This window comes from Crocuta crocuta, unplaced genomic scaffold (genome assembly GCF_008692635.1).
Source record: "Crocuta crocuta isolate KB4526 unplaced genomic scaffold, BGI_CrCroc_1.0 scaffold64, whole genome shotgun sequence".
Lineage (NCBI taxonomy): Eukaryota > Metazoa > Chordata > Mammalia > Carnivora > Hyaenidae > Crocuta > Crocuta crocuta.
The window spans coordinates 886051-910227 of record NW_027530640.1 but is presented as its reverse complement, the minus strand read 5'-3'; the positions used below and the strand labels follow the sequence as shown (position 1 = coordinate 910227).

General features: G+C 45.8%; 1 protein-coding gene across 1 annotated transcript in view; it reads left to right on the top strand.

Moving 5' to 3' along the window:
• Positions 1 to 24177, top strand: part of MARCHF3 (membrane associated ring-CH-type finger 3) — a 142696-nt gene that overhangs the window by 103617 nt on the left and 14902 nt on the right. The window contains exons 2-3 of the mRNA XM_077768907.1: positions 2555 to 2798; positions 6063 to 6267. Of these exons, the coding sequence (XP_077625033.1) occupies positions 2611 to 2798; positions 6063 to 6267 (393 nt within the window). The 5' untranslated portion in view covers positions 2555 to 2610. The remainder of the gene's footprint in view (positions 1 to 2554; positions 2799 to 6062; positions 6268 to 24177) is intronic.

Sequence of the window (24177 nt, the reverse complement as noted above, 5' to 3'; positions counted from 1 at the left end):
CAGACATAATGCTTCCATGCGGGAAGAAGGTCACTGTGTCTGCTTTTCCTGCCAACACACCCCTGGCTCTTAATCTATGGCTGCCTTGTGAGGCAAGACTGCTGTGCCAGGAAGTTGCACTTGGTGACTAGGAGGCATTATGAGAATTTAAAATCATGTCAATGGGGTTTTATAAGAGCAGGGACAGGGGAGGGGGATGAGAAAGAGTTTTAGACGTCGGTCTTTGAACATCCTTTTGTGCTGTGGCCTGAGATCTGCCATAACTCAATTATTTAAAAAAAAAAAAATTCTGGCCTCTGTTACAAATCAACTCCTCCCTGTCAACCCTGCCAAAAATTAAAAAGACATCCACCCAGAAAATTTCCTGCGGTTATCCAACTGGTGGGATCATCTGTGAGTTGTGGTGTTTTCTTTGTACTTTTCTGTACTTCCTGTAACATACACTTCTGGCTTTTACAGTAGTAAAAAAGAAAAAATAAGGCAACAAATCCTATTTAAAAAGCAAAACTAGGAGCTCCTGGGTGGCTCAGTCAGCTAAACGTCAAACACTTGGTTTCAGCTCAGGTCATGATCTCATGGTTCGTGGGTTCAGGCCCCACTTCAGGCTCGGACAGCACGGAGCCTGCTCGGGATTCTGTCTCCCTCTCTCCCTGCCCCTCCACTACTTATGCTTGAACTCCCTCTCTCTCTCTCTCTCTCTCTCTCAAAACAAATGAAGAAACTTTAAATAATAATAATAATAATAATAATAATAAGCGAAACTACACTAGCTGACTTATCCAGGTGTGCCCTTGACTGCCCAGTGCCTTCTGGTTGGAAAGCCCACCAGAGAAGTGACAACGACACGTAGGGAGCAGCCCTGCCTGTGCCCCCACATCGGGCCTCGGACCAGGGTTGGTTGTCCACCACCCCGTCCCCACTGCCGGTTTCCAGAGGTCTCCCAGGAGAGGCCAGATCACAAACACTGAGAGGGATGGTGACGGCCAAGGACAGGAATGAGAACATGCTGGCGCAAGGCCAGCCAGACACCTCAGCACAAGGAGAGGATTCCCTTCCTGTCCAGTTGTCCCCGATGGCCAGGCTCCTTGACATGTGCTTGTCAGGAGTGACAGGGTCAGTTCAAGTTCATCTGCAAACACCACGTTTGTATCCTAACAACGTCCAGCAGATGCACTTTGTTCTGGAAGTTGGGAAGATCCTCCTGTTTCCCAGATCTGTAGGAGTCAAGTACTGTATAATAACCAGGAGAAACAGCCAGGAGAAAGCAACCCGTTGAGGAATTCCAAAAATCCTCCTGGGGCTGTGGGATGGATTTATTTCAATTTGGGGCCTTTAATACAGTCTGGTTATTGATGTGAACTCCGTCCATCAACCAATCCTGCCTCTGTCTATAGAGTCTAGGCTGTGATGGGCTCAGGAACTTGAGATGAGCAGGCGGGCAGAAATAGCCATATTCCTAAAGGTGAGATGCAACTCCTGCAAGTTTCTATAACAATGTCTGTTTCTCATGCATCACGTGCAGACCTATTACTTACTGGATGTGGTGGGGTTGCTCACACCAGTGGGTCTGAGTACTTTGAACTGGAGGTCTGGTTCAAGCCCCCGCCACAGCGACTGGGGACAGAATTCCTTCCAGGCTCTGCGACAGACAGACTGTGTGTCAGGGAGGGCAAAGCCCTTATTAAGAATGTTTTTTTATTAACAGGCCGTGGAGAGCTCATTCATCATCATTTCTTGCAGTTCTCTATGACAATGCAGTGTCCCTGGGTTTTAAGTATTCCACTAACAAAAAGTCAATTCTAATGTCTTGATTGTGATGTCCATTAGGAAAAAATATAACGAGCTCATCCAACTAATCATTTCCCATGAATAACTGTTTAAGACAAGGCTAAAATAGGTTACGTTTTTAAAGGAAGTTGATTGTCAAGATATATTAAGTAGATAATTGTAGTATGGGACACAAATATGGCAATAGTCAGAAACATGGTACGTTGATTGAATGATTCATTTCGGCAAATATTGTCCTAGAAGGTGCTACTTGGCCAGTCTTTTTTTTTTCCTTTCCCTTTCTCTCATTTTTTAATCTTAGCATCTCAGAATGAAGCTGAGTGGAGAATAAATTGCTTACAAGGAAAGAAAGAGTTGCAAGCGGTTTTAATAAAGATTCTAGTAACTTTGAGAGAGTGTCAACAAAGACTTATTGCTTCTCTGGCCCAGAGCAGAAGAACCGCTTATCTCCTCCTCAGATCCGGCTCCAGAGCCATCACACCCTCCCCTCTCCAAGAGCAGGGATCCTAAATGTTTCTGTATACCGCTGTTTATGTATGCCCGCTATCTTGTTCATAACCACATCCACTGTTTCTCGTGGGCTCTGTGTGTGTGTGTGTGTGTGTGTGTGTGTGTGTGCACGTTACACGGTAACAAGATAATGCACTACGTCTGGGGTCCCCCTCTTATTTCTATTAAATATTGACACCAAGATGTTGGTGGCCCATAGTTCTCCATTTTCTATTCACCACCCTGCCCAAGTAAACTGTTTTCTGATCTCTCCTAGATGGAAATCCTGCATGAATGTGGAAGCCATTAGCAGAGTAATTGCTGTCTGTTACCATGACAACCAGCCGCTGCAGTCACCTGCCCGAAGTGCTGCCAGACTGCACCAGCTCAGCTGCGCCCGTGGTGAAGACCGTGGAGGATTGTGGCAGCCTCGTGAATGGGCAGCCGCAGTATGTCATGCAAGTTTCGGCCAAGGACGGGCAGCTGCTGTCAACAGTGGTGCGGACCCTTGCCACCCAGAGGTAGTACCGCTATTAAATAAATGAATCTGTAATTGAGCCAGAGGACTCTGTCAGATGGAAGATGCTAAAGGGAATGTAATCAGTGCTCAGGTCTTTGTGTCGGGTGAGAGGAGGCACTGGGGGAAGAAAAAAAAAACTATCAAGTTCTCTGATCAGCGTTTCTATAGCAATGGGGGTGAAAAGCTAAAATCCACACTGCTGAGTTTTCCACTTAAAACATTTGCCGAAAGCCAGGCAGGGAAGGACCCCACAGGTTGGCTTTCTTTACCTGTGTTATTTGGACAGTACTATTGGAATTATACTCTCTGTCGCCAGGTGCTAACAAAGGTAGCCCTTTGTTAAAACGGAGGGAAGGAGGCACCTGATTTCGGGTGACAACGCCAAAGTGATTAGACTTGTAACAAGCAAAACTTTTGAAGTGACCTTCCTACCGCTTGTGCTAATCAGCACCGCCTGGTGGGAGCACTATCCGGGGCTGCCTCCTGGGTGAGTCACTTCTCTGGCATGTCCCCACTCGGGGGTGGGGGGGGCTCTTCTGTTGCCCCCTTCTTTGTGCCCCATGGGCCCCCACCCCTGATCCTTCACAACATACCCTGCCTGCCCCCACAGCTTGTCTCCCTTGGGTGATGAACCAAAGCAAGGCCGCAGGCTCTGAGCAGCCCCAAGACGCCTTATCCAGGCCGGCAGTTGGTCCCTGGAACTCTCCCCTTATCCACCGGCAGATTGAGAGCCACGGGCTGTCCGGCCAATACGTGCTCCTTGCCTTCTCCAGCTTTCTTTCAGGATAGTTACGTGCAAGTAGGATCTAGTAAGGTAAAATGCCTGCCATCACTAGGCTGCCCTCAGATGCCAGGACCTCTACTCCTGACCCTGGAACTTTGGGCCAGTAACTCACACGTTGACTGTGTATCTTGGTCTGAGATACAGGCCCACATGCACCTGCAGCAGGACCGTGGTTAGTACCACGGCCTTTTCCACTGCCCCAGCCTGGACATGGTAGCTGCCACACATGGACTCACACACTCGTGCATCTTGTAAACATTCCCCCCGCGCCATCTTCTGCCAATCTGTGCAGCTATCACAAAGGGATAAAGCAGAAAAAAGTCAACATGTATTTTCCCACCTCTCGGAAAGCTTCTAACAATTGGGTTAGGACTCAGAATATGACGAGGCGATGAGCACCATTGCTCACCTGTGAACTGAGGCAGATGACTGGGTGCTACCTGTCACCTGGCAGCCTTCAGACACCTTGTTTAATCAGCAGAACAGGCTTCACTTAGACCCATGAGCCAGTTGTGTGCATATGTGTGTGTGCGCGTGCACGCGCGGATCAGACGTTTTCACATATTCTCCTACATCGTGCTCAGGTAAACCAGATGGGTTTAGACTTTCACATGCATGTGGCTCAGTGGGAATGAAGGAGGCTGGGACTAGTCAGAGACAAAAGTCAACTCAACTCCTTAAACTTTCTTCTTCCGGCCCTGAGCATGAGTGCATCCCACTTCTACACAAGTGGGAAGATCATTTTCCTCTTTTAAGCCTTCACTCGTTCCCAGGATCATCCCAAAAAGGCCTTTGGGAAACAGCAGCTGCTTCCATGGCCATATCCATTTGGATCAAAGATGGTGTCAAAGAGAGGGATGCATCTAGGTCAGGTGAGGGCTGGTGTAGAGGCTGGTCCTTACAGTGATAACATAGTTTAAAACCTAATGCCCAGTAAAGAACAATAATAGAAGCAATATAAGAAGATGTGGATCAGACCAGACTTTAGCCTCTACTACAAAGCTGTAATCACCAAGACAGTATGGTAATGGCACAAAGACAGACACATAGACCAATAGAATAGAATAGAGAACTCAGAATTGGACCCACAAATGTATGGCCAACTAATCTTTGACAAAGCANGATGGGCATGGAGGAGGGCACTTGTTGGGATGAGCACTGGGTGTTATATGGAAACCAACTTGACAATAAACTATGAAAGAAAAAAAAGATGTAGATCAGAAAGGAATGGTGCCCTCACAAAGACACGGTGTGCACTGGGAGGTGAGGCCATGTTAGTTTGAGCCCTCCATTTGCCACTAACTTCCCTGATGAGAGCCACGTCACTGGACTTTTCCCAACCTGAGTTTTTCTGTGAGGNATGGTGGGGGAGAGGGAGGGAGGCAAACCACGAGAGACTCTTGAATGCTGAGAACAAACTGAGGACTGATGGGTGTGGGGAGGAGAGGGGTGATGGGCATGGAGGAGGACACTTGTGGGGATGAGCACTGGGTGTTATATGGAAACCAACTTAAAAATAAGCTACTTGTAAAAAAAAAAAAAAGAAAAGAAAAAGAAATAGTTATCATTACCTACGCATGTACTACGTGCTGATCCCTATTCTAAGCTTCTGATTCAAACTGTCAAGTCTCATCTTCACAGTCACGCAAGACAGAGGCATCATCCTTTGTGCCTGTTTTAGAGATGAGGAAAGGAACGTACGGAGAAATAACGTTACTTACACCAAATGAGCCAATATGGGCAGGCACCTGACCTGGGGTTCAGGCCCAGGCAGCTGGACTCCAGAGCCTGCCTCAGGCACCACCACACCGTGTGTCTTCACGAAACCCACATGGCTGGTTTTTCCAAGTTCATGGCAGACCTCTAGACTCAGGCCATCTCTGTAGGACACACTCATTACTTGCATTGAGCTTAGTGTCCTTAGCATCCTAGGAAAGCTCCAAGGATCGCCTGCCACTCAGTTCGGGGCTCTGGCTCAGACCGCAGTTCTGCATAACAGCTTGAGAGCTGGCTGCCACTTAACTTCCCACCCCTCATTCTCCCAACCTTACGAAAGAAGAAATGCAAAGAACCCGTGAGTTTTTGAAAGTGACCGGGCTTGGTTCAAAAGATGCAGTTTGCCTAGAAACGACAGTCGATGCCTTTTCAAAACAATTGCTGTTTTTAATGGTGAGGAATAGTTTTTATTTTTCAATCGGGAGTCTGCCTGAACAACCTCCACGTCCAAGACAAAAATAACACACTACTTGCTTTCACCCACTTTTGGCCCCGGGCCATCCCCTACTCCTTTATACTGGCAAAGGGAGGTGCCCAAGGATCCCCTCGTGTACACAGAGCGTAGCACATCTAGGGTTTGAAAGCAGGTGCCTGTCGGAGCAGCTGCCCCTGGGGAGGGTCTGAGGGACGCAGAGCCAGAGGCCCGTCCTCATGGTGATGGTCTCCAGCCTGGTGACCAGCAGTCCCCCCCTCCTTCTCTTGCAGCCCCTTCAATGACCGGCCGATGTGCAGAATCTGCCATGAGGGCAGCAGCCAAGAGGACTTGCTCTCTCCCTGCGAATGCACAGGGACCTTGGGGACAATTCATCGGAGCTGCCTGGAGCACTGGCTGTCGTCCTCAAACACCAGCTACTGTGAACTCTGCCACTTCAAGTTTGCAGTCGAGCGCAAACCCAGGCCGTTAGTGGAGGTCAGTAATTGGGGCACGTCCTGAAAACTTAGCTCTAATGAGCAAATGATGTCTGCTTTTATGCCCAGATCACAAACCCCACGCAGCTCAATGAAGCACAGCAGTAGCAATGTGTGAGGGTGTGTGTGCGTGTTCGTGCGCATGTGTGTGTGTGACACAGATAGAAACGGCTCACGAGCTCACTCTGGAGCCAACAGTAGAAAAGTGATCTCCCTGAAGTGGAGACAGGAGAGGGAAAATCAGGGTGAGGAGAAAGGGGAAGTGTGCAGAGTTGCTGTCCATATTCCCATGCCCGAGAAGTGAAATGATACTTTCGCTTTGCCCTACTTGAAGCAACAGATACGTGCGCATTCGGGATTGCAAATTCTGAGAGGTTTCTGTGATAAATACAGGTGCATGGTACAATCGATACAGACCCAGACTCCTGGGTTTCAGTAGTTCCATGACCTTAGGTAAGTGACCTTACCTCTTGAAATTGCTATGAGGATTACGTGAATTAAGATTTCTAAAGCGCTTAGAAGAATACCAAGTACATATCCAAGTGTTTGAATAAAAAAAAATCTCTCTTAGGAAATTATACATAAGGGTTTTTTTTTCCAGTTAATAACCTAGTATTGGAATCTCTTTTCTTAAAAGGTAGGCATTTCAACCCGGCCATTAAAATGGCAGGACACTCTTTCATATTTCAGGAGCCACACGTTTCAACTTTAGAGCAACGGTCTGGTCTATGCATTAGCGAGGGGAAGTAGAAAATATCCCTAGACTATTTGGCCCTCTCTCCTCCCCCCAATGTCAACTAATCAGTTAAAAACTGGATGTTAGCAATGATAAATATTCTAATATATTGTGAGCCGGAGCTCATTGAGAGAGACCAAGACCAAGATTATATGCCTATAATCCAGACCCGCTGATAACCCACTCTTTATTTCAGCAGCTGACCCAGCGAAACTTTGGCATTAAGCTAGAGCTAGAATCCAAGACGCCCTTCTCAGAGACTATTTAAAACAGTATGTTAGTGCCTCAGCACTTAAGGCTCTGGAGAACTCTGTATGTACATGCTCTTGGGATTGACCTTGAAAATTTAATCAGGACCTATAGCTGCGGCCTGTTTTAGCAATGACTTACTTGCCAAATGGCATAAAATTTATTGGAATTGCCTCAATTCACCCTGTGTTTTAAGACTCTGGATCAAGCGACCTCTTAATTTAGCAGTCTTGCTGCTTGACATCCACTTTCAGAAATTCATATTTGTAGAGTGCTTGTCAGGAATCTGGCCCCATGCCACATTCACTGGGATTTACATTTCAGAACTTCTCTGCAGAAGGTGCACAGGGAGGTACATAATTAAATAATAAACAAGGGAAGTGGAAGATTTCTCAAGCCCGAAGGCAAAATTTAAAAAAGAAGCCTACTTCTCCTTTCCAGAAACTTTCTGGAACCTCCCCAAGTTGATATCGCAGCTTCTCCAGGGAAGCTAACTTCCCAGAGTATAAAAAAACAAAAACAAAAAAAGCCAACACACACACCAGCAACTCTGTTTTAAAAGGTTGTGCATCCATTAGTCTTTACTGGTCTCTCCCCAGTAAAGACGACTCTTATTTTCACTTGGTAAAAATCCCAGTGTGTGTGTGCGTGCGTGTGTGTGTGTGTGTGTGCGGCGTGCACACACAAGAAAGGAGGATGTTTGTGCACACATGTGTGTATTTCACATGCACCTATCTTGGTTTTTCCCTGCTAAATTGCCTGTGTCAAATCACCCAATGAATCCCTTCCATCTCAGTGACAGAAACATGCACCCACACACAGAGGTTCTTCAGAGTGGCCTGTGCTTGGCCACAGACTCTGGGATCTTAGGCAGCTGTCATTAAATGAGGAAACGGGGCAAATGACCTTGAGAATGTGTGAGGTGCTCTGTAAGATTTAGGGCCATGCCTACAAAAACTTCACCCAAACGGTCACCAGTGGTGAAGTTTTCATTGCACAAATGGCATGTGACATTTTTCAGAGTTAATGATGATTGAACAAGTTGAAAGTGAAAGGCAAACCTTCTCAAGCCAGGGGAGGCTGGCCGTTTGATCATCCCATGGCGAAATGAACTTGCTGTTTGACCACAAGCAATAAAAATAAGTTCTCTTTGGTTTCTCAGCTGGAGGACAAATGAGAACCAGGTGCAGGCATAGTTTTAAACAAATGACATTACTAATTGACTTTTCCTCTCTTACCAAAGGGCAGGCTTATCCACACTGAGCTTTGCTTAATATTTTTATCTGGGGATAACCATGAATCTTTTTTTGGAAAGCCAGCAGAACCTGCCTATTTGGGTCAAGCATTCAGAGTACTGTTACTTTATTTCTCATTTGCACTCCTCCAGTTGCTTTCGTCATTACTTTACGGACCAGTTGGATCTGCCTTCTCATTAAGGCAAGACAATTCTATGACATTGAATTTCAAAATCAGTGTAATAATAGCAGCTTCTTGTTTGCTAGAGGAAGCGGTGGCAGAAGTCATTTATAAATGTTATTGGTCAGTACCCAGGTGTTAGCATTGGTCAGAATCACTGTCACACCTCAGCCTCTCACACTCTTCCGTAAACTCCCGCAGTCCTTCCTTCATGGTAAACCTCATCCTCCATATGACCACTGTTCAGAAGACACTACTCCATCCATTCCTTTCCGGCACTGTCCGTGGCCAGCAGTGAGTTCTTCATTTGTAACCGATCAGAAACCCAGGGCTTCTGTCTACAAGTTCCTACCCATCATGGCCAAAGCAGTGGACTGGTTCTCATTAGCACCTCCAAAGTGGGTATCACGTCCCCACTTAGCCACTGACCATCTGTGTGGCATAGCTCAGTTTCTCAGAGCTGGGGGCTCTCCATTATATCCTTGATCTCTACAAATACATTCAAAAGCTACATCCCACACTTAAAAATGAGAACATACATGATCTCTACCTCAATAAGGTGATTCTGTGTGTGCCTGTCTCCTTACCTACCTACCTCCATGGCCAGACTAAATCATTTAGTCTCCTCAGGTAAAATCATTACCATTTTTATATCCTAATTTTTTAATTTTTTGTTTGTTTGTTTATTTATTTATTTTGCTGCTAAGTAAGCCAGTATAACAAGAGCTAGTTTCGACCCAAGAGAACTACATTGTGATCATCTGGTTTATTTGGATGTGGGCAAATTCCCTCCAGTCCAGCTTATGTAAATCTTTTCAGGTCTGTGTCAATCAGCCAAAGCTTGAATGGGAAGCATTCAAACCATACGTAGCAAAAAGGAAGAGCAGATACAACACATTTCACACCTCCACAGCTAGTACTTCTGTCTTGTAAAGGCTATGCATTTTTCATTGATGATGGAAATTTTACCCAGTGGCAATTTGTCAGATAAATTATCCCTAAGAATAATGACCTGGTAGAACGCAGTAAATAGACATCCACTAACCATAAAAGGATTCACTGAATGACCAGCCTGGGTGGTTTTATGGGCTCCTTCGTGCTCATTTTTAGTTTTCCTCATTTCTCTCTGTAAGTTGAACTCTGATACCATTCTTTTATAACAAAGGGAAATATACAGAAACCCAATAAAAGTACCATCATGCTTTCCTAAAAATGTGTGCCTTGACTCCCGCCTACCGCTGTGATTGCGTATCTGATTGAGCCGTTTGCCAAAGAAACACATCTTATTACGGGCAAACAGCATGCTTTCAACATGAGTTTCCAGTGATGGGGAGTATCTGGCACTGGGCTTTTCTAAGACATGTATCAGTTAACACCCACGCTTGCCCAGGAGACTTATGAAGTAATAGACCAGCTCAGCAATGTCCTGATTAAAATGAAATAGCCAGGAAATGGTGCAAATCTGGGGGTGGGGGGGAGACTTCCTGGGATCTGATCTTCCTTTGATCGGGGAGACATGGTGATTTTTCACAGAGGGAGTGATTAGGTTTCCATATTCCTAGTTCCTTTACACAGAGCCAGCTGATTGATAAGAACTGTATCAACAATTTAAAAGCTGTTGCCTGTGACTCAGAGAGTTAGCTACAATGAGACTGATAATGTTTTCACACATATCAGTTACTCAGAACAATGGGATGTAAAGCTAGGGAGAGGAGGCTTAAGGGGTTTTTATTTCCTCCCCAACTTTTTATTTAATATATAGATATAGATATAGATATGGATAGATATTTTTTTTAAGTCACTCGAGGAAAATGCTTCTGAAGTGTGCCCTGGATTCAGTGTAATCTCCAGCTACACAGCAGGAAGCAGTTTGCGGCTGTGGAGAAACCACTTTGTACCTTGGCATTTGCTATTTACTAGATTTAAGCCTTCCCTCAGACCCTCTTAATATGTATGTATCAGACTTAGGTGGTGACATTGCTTGGCGATTTTTAATACATCCATGTAAGTAAAAACATGAGCTTTTAGTTTTAGAGCATTCGTATTCATTGGCAAACTCTCACAGCATCGGGGTAATTAGGGAATGACACCATGGGGGATATGAACGTATTCGAGAAGCTTCCCAGGCGAGCGTACGACACCTCATCCATCCCATGAAGGAAGGAAGGCTGTCTCCCCTCTAAATGCCAACTCATAAGCGCAGCCTGGTAAGAGAGGTGCATGATCACTACATGTGACAGGCAGTCAAGAAGCGTCTGCTCGTTAAAGAAATGCATGAACAGAACCTCCCCGCCCCACCCTTGCAAACTTTTTATCAGACTTTTGGCCTGTGGTTGTAAATCAAAATAAGGGGCACCGTGTCTTTGTGGCTCAAGTCAGACACAGCTGGACAAGGTCTTACACAAGACACGCTAGGGACTCAGCTTTGAGCCACACCGCACGCGAGAAAATTCTGACCAAGCCTGACTCTCGCTCAGCCGTCGATCCCGAATCGGGACTTGAGGAAGGACAGGCGATTGCAGCCCTGTGCCCACGGTGACCAGGCGGCCAGCGAGGGGAGAACATGCACTTCAGGACTCAGCAGGACAGCGCTGGCCCAAGTTAGAGAAGGGTAGTTGTGAGTAGGGCAGATTGGCTGAATCGGAAAGAGTGAGGCCCGGCAAGCCTTTGTCAGGCTTTTAGGAATCCAAGCACTGTACAAACACTGCACCACAGTCCTGGGGAGAAAAGCCCATGTCGACCATCGGATAGATGAAGATATAGATTTACAATGGTTGCATTAGGTCAGAATCCCTTGGCGAGGAAAAAGTGAGACGGTCTCATGCGCTGCCCTCAGACTTCCCTCTCCTACTCTGTGTCATGTCCCGGAGGGACAAAATGGATGACAAGGTCATATGCTGGCATCTGTAAAGCGGGAGGGGAGGGTTTCGGTTGAAACCACAGAAGTTCCCACTTCTTTTTTTGTTTTTTTAAGTTTATTCATTTCGACTGGGTGGCTCAGTCGGTTAGGCGTCCGACTTCGGCTCAGGTCATGCTCTCATGGTCCATGAGTTCAAGCCCCACGTCCAGCTCTGTGCTGGCAGCTCAGAGCCTGGAGCCTGCTTCAGATTCTGTGTCTCCTTCTCTCTCTGCCCCTCTCCCACTCACCCTCTGTCTCTCTCTGTCTCTCAAAATAAATAGATGTTAAAAGAAAATTAGAATGGAAACTGCTTTAAAAAAAAAAAGTTTATTCATTTTGAGAGAGACAGAGCGATCAGGGGAGAGGCAGAAAGAGAAGAGAGAGAATCCCAAGCAGGCTCCACACTGTCAACAGCCCAGTGCAATGTGGAGCTTGAACTCACCGACTGTGACATCATGACCTGAGCCAAAAGCAAGAGTCAGACACTGAATGGACTGAGCCACCCAGGCGCCCCAAGAAGTTCCCACTTCCCACGCTCACACTCAGGATGACTGCCACCACCTGAGGTCAGGACGGGTGAGCACGGGTGCCCCCTGCTCTGTCCCGAAGCTTCCTGGGCCCCTCCTAACCCGAGGCAACTCTCTCAACCGCTCCAGGTGAGGCTGAGGCCTCACAGAGCAGAGGAAGGACTTGTAGCATGAAACACAAAGAAGAGTCCGACCCCAGAAAGGGGAGTGTGTTGAGGACCTGTGTATATGCTGCGGATCACAGAGCAGAGGCTCTCCCGCTGAGTGAAATCCATGCCAGCGACCTCACCAAGCGGGGTTTAACGTCCCGACTCTGTAACCCATGCTGGGCTGGCCACCCACCACCTGCAGGGAGACCCTGGACAAGTCATTGTTCGTCTTTATGCCTTAGTTTCCTCACCAGTCAAGAAAAGCAGAGCTCACAAACTGGCTCGCTCAGGTGTGCTCTGTGAGTCAATACTTTATTTTTTTAAGAACTTTTTGTGGGTTTATTTATTTATTGATTTAAAGAGAGAGTGACAGAAACAGCATGCACAGGGGAGGGGCAGAGAGAGAGGGAGAAGAGAGGGAATCCCAAGCACAGAGCCCAATGTGGGGCTTGAACCCACAAAACCGCAGGATCATGGCCTGAGCCAAAACTGAGAGTAGGCCGCTTAACCAACGGAGCTATCCAGGCGCCCTACTCCCACCCCCCCCCACCTTATTTTTTAAAGAATTTGAATGCCTGTAGGTCGGAAAAGCACTTGCAGTTCATCCAGGCCTTACCTCTTGCTCATACCCACCCAGCCCTTTTCACCGTCTTGCATTGTCTGCCAGCCATTCACATTTCAGATTGCAAAACTGGTGATTTCTCTCACCTTTAAGACTTCTCTATATGCTTTTTTCTCTACCAGCATCTTTCTTTCCGGGTAGTATAGACCGAACCCAAGGAACTCCCTTCTGTTGTGCCCACATTACAATACCTTACGCCTGCGGCCACTGTTAACAATGACCAGGTGCTTCCTTAACCTCTGGTAAGGTCTCTGGATGGGCCACCAGGCCACACGCAGGCTTGTGACACCATCTTTGATGCCAGCCATTGAGACGACATCCCGGAGGGCCTCGGTCCTGAAACCCTCCAGCCCGTGGTTGTTCTGTCTTGAATTTTCCTCTTGGTGTTGGTGGCTAATTTGGCAGTTGCTTCGTTACTTAAAGCTTAGTTACAAAGAAGCTGTTTTAAGGTATCTATTAAATTCACAGCTTGCTTCATTAAAAATCACTTCATTAAAAAAGCAAGCCAACCGAAGTGTTCACATGGCCGTGCCAGATGGAAGTGAGCTAACGGCTTGGTGCCTGTGCTTCCAGCCCATCCACTGCTGGTACGGGATTAATTTGGAGGGAAAATCCAGTTCCGTGCATCAAAAGAATTACATGACCAGATTCTATTATTTTAAATTGTACTGATCCTTGCAGTGAACTCGGGTTGAAATACAAATTAGAATCCATGTTCGCAAGAGGACCTCTGTCAGCCAAGCAGTGCTCCCTTGCGCTGGCTCACTGAGGACCCCGAGAACCAGGGACAGAAAGAGGCAAAACACCAAGAGTTGCCTCACCCAACTTTTTTATTTTGATTCTATGTTGTAAAAAAAAAATCCAAAGGAGGACGAAGAATAATGTGTCAAACAGGTGCGACTCCACCACCTAGAATTAACAAACGTCTCGTGAGCGACATACCTTTCGAAGGAAGAGCTTCTTTGGGGGGGCAGAGAGAACATGTCTGCAGTCTGCGCTCCTTCCCCCTCAGGTGTTCTCAAACACAGGACAAAGTGGAGCCGGGTTTTCCTTATACACATCTGGGCCAAGAATAAGAGGAAGTAAACAAAATGAGACTGATAAGCCTGAGAGATTCTGGACCCTTTTAGCTAACTCCAAATGTGAGAACAAAGAGTCCAGCTAGCGCTGACCACCGAGCGGTCCGCTGCTTTGAAAGGCAGATAATGAGACGCTATTCCGTGGGAGTTCAGGGTGGTGGTGGGTGGAGGTGAGCGGGGCAGCCATCAGGAGAGCTTTGTAAAGGAGAGGCTGAGAAAGGAGCAGCGCGATGTCGCTGAACGACTAAAGCTGGTGGTAATCATCTCTCCCTAAGGACGGCCAAAACAACAAGGCACATTTAGCCCACGGGAACTGCCCTGTGCAGGTAAGAGGTGCCAGCTTGAACTGGAGGGAGACAGTGATTGTGGACGCCCCGGCCCAGATTTCAGATGCAGAGTTGCAGACTGTGTGCACAGAGCCCCCCTGCCCCGGGCCCCTGCAGCCCCTCCTCTTATCGCTTCAGTTTTCAGTGTCAATAACTCCAAAGAAAGAATACACATTATTAAACAAATAATGGTGTGAAATATCTTGAGCAGTACATGATTATAGTTAAATGCCGCCTGATGGACAATTGTCTTCGAATGAGCAAAGTGGAGAAGTGTCTTTGGTTAGGAAGTGGGAGATCAGTTCATTCAGAGTGATACCCTGCTGTCTGCCTGTTTGCACCAAAAACTTTGCTCTTTCACAATAGGCACAGATCTTGACGTGACACCCAGATGCAGGGGCATGAATTAATTTCACTTGGAGTCCACCTGCTTTTATCCTGAAGGTGTTCACCTCCCAAAGGTTTTTTCTTCTTAAACTATCCTTTTATTAAGGCAAAGGGGAACTATTCTATGCTATACCCGTTTCTATAACCATCTTATTTCAATGTCCTTCTCCCTATATAGATAAGATTCCTCCTGTGACACATAGTAACCCATTTTGTAGGTAAAGAAACTGAGACTCTGAGATGTTAGGTCCCTCTTCAGAGATCTTTTTTTTTTTCTTAATGTTTATTTATTTTTGAGAAACAGAGAGAGAGAGACAGAGTACAAGCAAAGAAGAGGCAGAGAGAGAGCGAGACGCAGAATACAAAGCAGGCTACAAGCTCTGAGCTGTCAGCACAAAGCCTGACACAGGGGCTTGAACTCATAAACCTGAGCCACGACCTGAGCCATGACCATGACTATGATCATAAGCTTGATCATGACCTGAGCCAGAGTCAGAGGCTTAACCGAATGAGCCACCCAGGGGGTCCCCTTCCTCTTCAGAGATCTTAAACACTCTCAGCCACAGGGCTAGTAAGTGGAGGGGGCAGAGGAATCTAGATCTCCACAGCTCCTCATCTGTGCCGTCCCCACCATACCTGGCTCCTTCATTCCCAGCTGGAAAGTACCCCCTTTCGCTCGCTTATTGACATGCACGAGCACAAGCACACACAGAGCCAGGGGCTTCTTCACAATAGCCAGCCTAAGAGACTAGCTGTGTGGATGATTAAAGCTCTGATCTCCTCTTGACACTGAATTTGTCTATTAAACTTAAAGCGGTCAGCAAGGTGGGCAGGAGGAACACAGGATGCTTAAGGCAGTCAGCCTTCTCTGAAGAGTGGTGGGGGCATGCCATTTTGCATTTGTGCAGACCCACAAAATGAACAATACTAAGAATGAACCCTAAGGTAAACAATGACTCTGGGCCATAACAATGTGTCCGTGTAGGTTGTCGACTGTAACAAATGCACCACTCAGGTGGGGATGATGATATTGGGGAGGCTGTGCACACTGGGGGGCAGGGGGCATAATGGAACTCAACTCTGCTATGAACCTAAAACTGCCCTAAAAAATAAAGTCTATTAAAAACACACACGCAGGGGCACCGGGGTGGCTCAGTCAGTTAAGCGTCCAACTTCGGCTCAGGCCATGATCTCACAGTTCATGGGTTCAAGCCCCGTGTCGGGCTCTGTGCTGACAGCTCAGAGCCTGGAGCCTGTCTCAGATTCTGCGTCTCCCTCTCGCTCCGCCCTTTCCCCACTCGCGCTCTGTCTCTTTCTCTCTCTCAAAAATAAACATTTTTTAAAAATTAAAAAAACAAAACAAAACAACAGACTTGGGTTCAGTCAGATTGAGAGCTGGGATTGTGGAATGGCATTCTTTCCCTGTGCCTCTTTCTCCCTTCGTATGAGAGCTCTTAGGTACAGCAACCCATTAGGAGCTAGAAACTCTTCGTTTCCAAGGACTGTACACATCCCTTCTTTGTTTCTTCTCATCTGGTTACTCCTTTTCCACACTGGAGTCTTCAGTTTACTGAGTCATTATGTCACCATTTTCTTCTGAGATTTCTCCTAAGGGAGAGATGCCATTAGAAAGCCCGGTAAACACAGTATCGTCCACGTTTTCCCTCTTTTTGTGAACGGCTGTGAAGGTTAATCACTCCTAACGTGGTTTGCCCACATTTGTGAGACAAATTTCTTTACAGGCTGTCATCTCGCTCTTCCCGGTTGGTAAAACTGGTTTTGCAACTCATGAAGGAAAACACTGGCTTTTCTCTTGAATTATTTGTATAATTGCCTCAATTCTTTGCTTCCCTTTCCTGACAGGTGCAGCAGATTTGGGGAGAGATAAGAAAGACCCTGTCGGGTCTTGTAGCTTGGCTTCCCTCCTTTATTTTTCACTTACTCTGTATTTCTCTGCCTCATCAACAGCCTGCCCATGCTTCCGACAGGACCCTGTGATATTATCTGATTAAACTTTTCTTTGCAAACCATTATTACAGAGTTGGATAGATTCACACTGCGACGGATATGTGAGGGGAAAGTGAGGATTGTATTTGTATAATGTGAGGGGGAGAGAAAACTCTACTAAAGCTTTTAGTTTACTGAAAAACAGGTTTAATTCTTAGATGTGTCACTTATGAAAATATATAAAGATCTGTTTGTGTGAGCTCAGATTAAAAGAAGAAAAGGAGGGGTGCCTGAGTGGCTCAGTCGGTTAAGGGTCCAACTCTTGGCTCAGGTTATGATCTCACAGGGAATTCGAGCCCAGCATCGGGCTCGGCAATGACAGCCTGGAGCCTGCTTGGGATTCTCTCTCTCTCTCTCTCCCCCTCTCTCTCTCTCTCCCTGTCTCTCTCCCTGTCTCTCTCTGCCTCTCCCCTGCTCATTCTATATCTGTCTCTCAAATAAATAATCTTTAAAAAGAAGAAAAGGAAATATTTTCTACTCATTACTTGATCATTACTTCACTCCCAGCAACTCTGTTAGAAACAGGAAGGTGGAATAAATGGTGAGGTTTAAAATCTTTTTGGGCTCGGAGGGAAATATAGGCTAATATAGTATATATGAAATGCTGGCAAGCGGTTGCAGCAGGAATGTTGTAAAATAGAATTTATAGGCATTTTAAGAACTTTGATCTGGGAAGAATCAGTAACAGCAGAAATTGGGAGATGCAGGGAAATAACCACCATCCCAGAAGATCATGCCGGCCCTCCTAACTATTTTCCTACTTCCAAACACTTCATCTTTGCATGAAAAGTGGGAGATGACAGGAGAAAAGGCATGAGAGATGGGAAGAATAAAATCATTCTAATGTTTTCCTAAACACTGATGTATCTGCTTTAAAATCTATGGCTCTAATTGAAACCCGGAAGTCACGCATTCACCAGAATATACAGATTTTCAGCCGGTGGGAAGACAGACCAGACAGAGACCTACCTGAAAAATAACCCAATTAGATGCAGGTGTGGCATGGCGAAAGGAGATACCTACAAACCAAAATTCATGCAGGATGGTAGGGTTCTTTTTATTTTTCTTTCATAGTTTATTGCCAAGTTGGCTTCCATCTAACACCCGGTGCTCATCCCAATAAACGCCCTCCTCCATGCTCATCACCCCTTTTCCCCTCTCCCCCACCCCCATCAACCCTCAGTTTGTTCTCAGTATTTAAGAGTCTCTTATGGTTTGCCTCCCTCCCTCTCCTTAACTAAGGATGGTAGGATTCTTTAGGGGAATTTACAAGACACTTCAAATTATTTTTACCAAGGGGATTTTCTAGTCTCAGATTTTTTAAGCGGCTTTATTGAGATATAATTCAAATACCATACAGTTCACCCATTTAAAGTGTACCATTCGGTGACAGTGTATTTTACTAAACTATTTTAGATCTCTATGGATTTGTCTGTTCTGGGCATTTCCTATCAATGGAACTCTACAGTATGTGGTCCTTCCTTTGTGATTGGCTTCCTTCACTTAGCATAACATTTGCAAGGTCTAGTCTCAGATTTTATAGAAAATGTATCTTAACCATCCTTGCTATTATGTATTTTTTTATTCCTTCCTGATATCCTCCTTAATGTGAGTCTTACTTACAGTCACTGACTAGTGCTTACCCTGTACCCCTGTTCTAGACACTCTAATGTTCTATTTGTGGGGGCGCCTGGGTGGCTCAGTCAGTTCGGCATCTGACTCTTGATTTTGGCTTGGGTCATGATCCCAGGGTTGTGGGATCAAGCCCCACACTGGGCTCCATGCTGAGCGTGGAGACTGCTTAAGGCGCTCTCTCTCTCTCTCTCTCTCTCTCCCTCTCTCCCTCTCTGTCCTGCTCCCTCTTGCTCTAAAACAAAATAAAATATTAATGTTCTGTGTATACAACCATCTGCATTTTAGAAAGGAGAAAAATGGAGCACGGATGTCCATGGTTCTTTTTCCTCTTAAAGTTTTGCCTTTTCCCCATCACAGTCGATAAGCAGAAACCCTATTCATTTTTCACTCTTTCATTGTATGGAAATCATAGGCACGTTGATTTTGTTTACATTGCCTGAACTTTTTCCATCTTTGCACAATATAAATCCTTTTCTTCCTTTAAGCCCATTAATTTAATTTGGTCGCTTTCATGATTCTGCTGCCCAGCAACCATACAATTAATTTTTTAAGTATCACATTTTGTGCCCTAGGTCAGTTTTTTTTAACCAGTGTCTAAGGAAAAGTTATGGCTTCTCAGTCAAATCCTACTGTCCACAGTCTTAAATTTTTCAAAGCTCAGAAAGTTGAACTGGACCCAAGCAGTGTCTCAAGGCAATTTAAAGAAATGCTCTAGAATAGAGTTTCTTCCCCTCACAAATGTTTGAGAATCTGATAAAAGCTTGAACCCTCTTCCCTGAAATGCACAGACATCTAGTGTTCAAATACAGTCCCAAAGGGGGTCACAGGTTTTCCGAGCCCTGCACCCTAGTCAAAGGACCCCTAATCTGGAAAGACAGTTGTATAAACTGCAAGAGAAACATGTAGGCTTTCCCAAAGTGTCTCCCGCAACCTTACAATGTTTTTTTTTTAATGTTTATTTATTTTTGAGAGAGAGAGAGAGCATGAGTGGGAGAGGGGCAGAGAGAGAGGGGGAGACACAGAATCTGAAGCAGGCTCCAGGCTCTGAGCTGTCAGCCCAGAGCCAGACACAGGGCTCGCGCTCAGGAACGGTGAAATCATGACCTGAGCTGAAGTCAGATGCCCAACTGACTGAGCCACCCAGGCGCCCCTCCCTTAAAATGTTTTAAGCACAAAAAGTATGTGAAATTTCTCAACACTTGGCTGCAAACTCCCTCTTCCATGAAGAGGTTGCATTATAATTGTGTGGGTGCAACAGCGGTGGATATGATTTGCTAGTTGGAGGGGAGAGCTAGGGATCCAGTTATGCGTATATACAGGACCGAGCTAGGTATTAACTCAGGTTCTTCCACGGTTGGCTTGGTTCTGCATGGGGACGTACTGAGGGCACATGTCTCAGGATCACTCAGGCTAAAAATGTCTACGTGTCTCCCAGCGGGAGGAGAGCTTTCCCACAGGACCGCAACTGTGTTCATCCAGCCAACTCCCACTTGCCCTTCCATAAATGCCAGTCCTTGATGTCACGACCTTTGTCATTTGAACTGTTACCCCTACCCCTTAAGAATGTCTTCCCTGTAGACAGCTCTGTGAGCTTTTATAGCAAAACGGTCTATAAACACTGAACATAATCAAGAGAAGCGATGCCAGCAAATAGGAAGCATGGCCCTCCCCTCATATCCCACCAAGGCCTATTTTTGCCTCATATTCTAAGATTCAGGGCTCTATGCCCAATGAAGGATATCCAGAAAGTCCAGGGGAGCCATAAAAACAGGTGGCTGGATTGGTTGGCCTGGACAAAAGAGGGAGACTCTCTAATCGAGATCTGAGGAGTCTCAGGAAGGACAATGTCTGACATCTTGAAAATCATGAAGAGCATAGACAATGTGCACATGAAGTGGGTAGCACCATCTGAATTGCTTGCATGCTGCCGGGCTACCTTCAAAGTTTGAGGACAGGGCATTTCAAACAAAAATAAAAAGCTATCAGCACATCAACTTAGGCCACTGGCTCAAGGAGGTTCCAGCTCCAGTCATTGTTCAGAGGCATCACACATCCGCAAAGTCGGCTGGGCCGTCCTATATAGTTGGGGTCCTTTTGGACAACAAAACACTGGACTATAGGGAATGCAACTCTGAAAAGTCCCTCTGTTTCCATGGTTTCACAGTTGTTCCAGCAGAAATCGTTCCCCTCCTCAAAGTGCCCGCATTCTTGCTCAGACTGTGCCTTCTGTCCACAGTTCTGCACGTGCACCAAGTTTCCCTGCGACGCCTCCACCACACTCTGCCTGGGGAGTTCTCGCACTCCTGGCCTCACTTTGTCTGAGGGCCACCGATTTTTAAATGGGGTCCCATTTTGAGACTTGGTTTTGAATTTGATTTCTCTCTCTCTATTCCTTTCAACCTCCCCAGTGGTCAAGATAGAGATTGGTTATCCTTGTTCGCATTTTCCATCATAATCTCAGCTTTTGTCCAGGGTTCCAAATGGGGCTCTTACTTGGTCCACTGTCAGGGCATCTTTTGCCCCATGATCCTGTCCTTCTGCTGGAAATCATTATTTGAAGCTTATGGCTCACAGCAGGCCAGCAGAGAGGGTGTCAAATGCCAGCAGCTGCACTGGCTGCAGGGTTGGGGCCCCCAAAACAGCCAAATGAAGCAGGGCTCAGGGACCAGGGGTTCCTGGTAGTATCCTGTTGATAAAGACTATACAGTATGACACCGTTGCCTCCCAGAGCAAATAATTTCCATTTTTGGTACTATGCGTGTCAATTATCAATTTCTTCTGGAAATTTCTGTTTTCTTGCCCTCCGTCCTGTCCTGATCTCATCTCCTTATGTCTCTGGCTTCACATGGATCACATATGCCACATAATTTTGCAGCAGCCTCTCATATTCCAGATAAGCAGTCTCCATATTGGCTGTGATCACGTCTGCACAGTGATGATCTAAAATAATTAGAGCAAAATGATTCCCATTTTGCTTATATCTGAAGTTGCAAGTCAATCTATGAAATTGCATCACCATCTAGTCCTGCACTGCTGCTCATCTCCTCTTTGGAAAATTTCAAGCCGTTGGTGTGGGCGTGTGTAACGTTTGTCTTAAATAACGCCAGCACCAAATTACAATGTCTCAAATACAAATACAGTATTTATGAAGCATGATAGCCCATTAATTGGCTTATTGGCCTAAGTCCTCCAGGGACTACCACAAATCTCCAGGGTGCCCTTGAACATGACTTAATGCTTCAGCCAAATCACAGCTGTGAATGTCAGAGCAACTGCTGTAAGCATGTGTCTAGGGCAAAAAATTACTTCACTGTGTTTGACCAGTAGAGTCACGGTGAGTGGTCTTTATGTATGTAGGGATGGATTTCAGTTAAACTCATCCTGTTTCTACTCAAAGTGATCCTCTGGGTAAGGAGGATGTATATTCTTCTTCAGTTAATATTTATCAAGCACAAATTAAATATTTCAGGTAACAGGAATTTTATAACTGTGACCACGCCAGAAGAATGTTACTATGTACTAAGAGAGCTTACCTGCTGGGAAAGACACAGGATAAACAAGCCAATAAATCAAAAGGTTGTTTCTGATAGTGATAAAAGTTATAAAGGAAGAAACAAGTTGTTATAAAGAGGAACTTGGTGAGAGAGTGCGTGGTGGTTTGTGAAGTCGTCTCTGAAGAGTGATCTTCGAGTAGAGGTGTGGCCAAGTCGGAGCTGGCCTTGGGAAGGACAGTACCAGACAGAAGGGAAGAACGCCCGCAGAGGGCCTCAGGCGTTTCTGAATCGGGAAGAAACCTGGAGAAGGAAGGAGCATTGCTTGAGAAGTCAAAGGAACCAGACTCGGGATGCCTAAAGTTTTCTGTTGCAGACCCACTGGTGGCCTGCTGAAGCCTGTGGATCCCTTCTGGGATCTTGTTTTTAATTTCATAAAAAATTTTTTAAAAACGTACAAATGCAAAGACAACCCATTACATTATAACACAGCTATCAAAGTATTGAAAAGATGAAAGTTGTGATATACAATCTAAGTGCTTCTGTAACACATTTTGTGGCAGATCTAATAACCAACTATGAAGGAGCAGGATGTCAAGATGTCTGCATCAGTTTAGTGGGATGGGACATAGCTGTGATTTTTTTATTGATTGCAAAGCCACAAGTGCTGCTCAAACCAGTAAGATCTTCTGCATAACTCAGTGAGATGCCAGATTTCAATTAGAGGCTGTGAAAATCCCCCAAATCACAGATCCTGTGAATCCTGTCTTTGGACCGCTTGGGGGTCTGCGGAGCCCCGGGTACAAACCCGCAGGGCTTGTGGGCCGTGGTGAGGCATCAGACTACGTGCCATGGGCAGCTGCCAGAGAATTTTAAGCAAGAGAAGTGATGTCAGCTTGCTGCTGTGTAGACACTGGATTCTAGGAAAACAGGAACAGGAGGGTGAAGAGGCAGTCACGTGGCTCAGGTGAGAGGTGAGGCTGACTTGGAAGAGTAGTGGCACCGGAGACAGAGAGATGTGAACGAGTTCAAGATGTATTCCCGAAGAACCAACAGGACCTGCTGATCGGTTGCATATGGGGGGAGGTGGGGTCGAGGAAGGATGGGGCCGAGGGTGTAGACCAGAGCCACCAGTGTTGGTGCTCCCGCGCTGGTGTGGGACAAATCTCCTGGAGCTGGGTGATGCAGGTGAACCCGGTTCTCCTCTACGGACTGTGTCAAGTGTGAGATGTTGCTTGCACAGACGGAGAGACATTTAGGAAGCAGCGAATGCACAGCCCGAGCTCAGAACAGAACTGGGCTGAAAGATGATACACACACTCTCTTGTTGAACCTGATGTTTTCAACAGAAGTGGGAACTTGAGCCAAAGAGAGATGGTCTTGCACCACACCCTTCAAAGCTGCACCTTCCTCACCCCTGTGAGAGGTGGAAAAAACTTGATGAGGGTCACACAGCATTCGGGGAAGCCAACGGGAGACACTAGAAACAATTTCCCATCCCCTCTGGCTACTTCCCCAGCCTGTAGGGGCAAACAAATTAGGAACAAGATTTCATATAGTTACAGGTGAAACTGATATAATATAGTATAGCATTGTATGTCCATTATTACACTTCAACTAAACATTTTTTACTGTTTATTTATTTTGAGAGAGTGAGTGAGAGAGCAGCAGGGAGGAGCAGAGAGAGAGAGAGAGAATCCCAAGCAGGCTCTGCACTGTCAGCGACATGGGGCTCAGTCTCATGAACCGTGAGATCATGATCTGGGTTGAAATCAAGAGTCGGACGCTTAAGTGACTGAGCCACCTGAAGCATTTTTTTAATAAAAAAAGTTTTAGTAATATTTTATGTAGTGCAAAAGCAAGCTGAAAGAAAGAGTTGAAAGAACAGGAGGCGGGAGACCTCAAACCGTGACTCCTCTGCCATGTAACCTTGAACAAGTACCTGAACACCAATGAGGTTTAATATCCTGATTCAGAATGGGAAGAATCACCCCACCTGGTGTTATTAAATTCAGTGAAAGTATCTGGCACGTAATAGGCACTCAGTACGTATTTTTGGTTGAACCAGAGTTGTATAGTTTTTAAATGGGCATCCGATCTTGTCTTGTCCTCTTGGAGTTCAAGTTTTCCAGGTAGACAAAAAAAAAAAGAGAGTAATTGTGACTAAAATGGTATAAAAGACCTTGAATAATTTAGTGGATTTTTCAAGCTATTTCATGACCTATGGAGAAACAGATGGCATTCCACAATTATTTACATCTTAGGGAAAAAAAACTCAAACCGAAAATACAGGTTTTACACCTTATAGCAGCAAAACAATGTGTAAATATTTCTCCTGGAAGCCTACAAGTGCAGAATGTTCAGGAATACCATCTCCCGTCCAGAAGG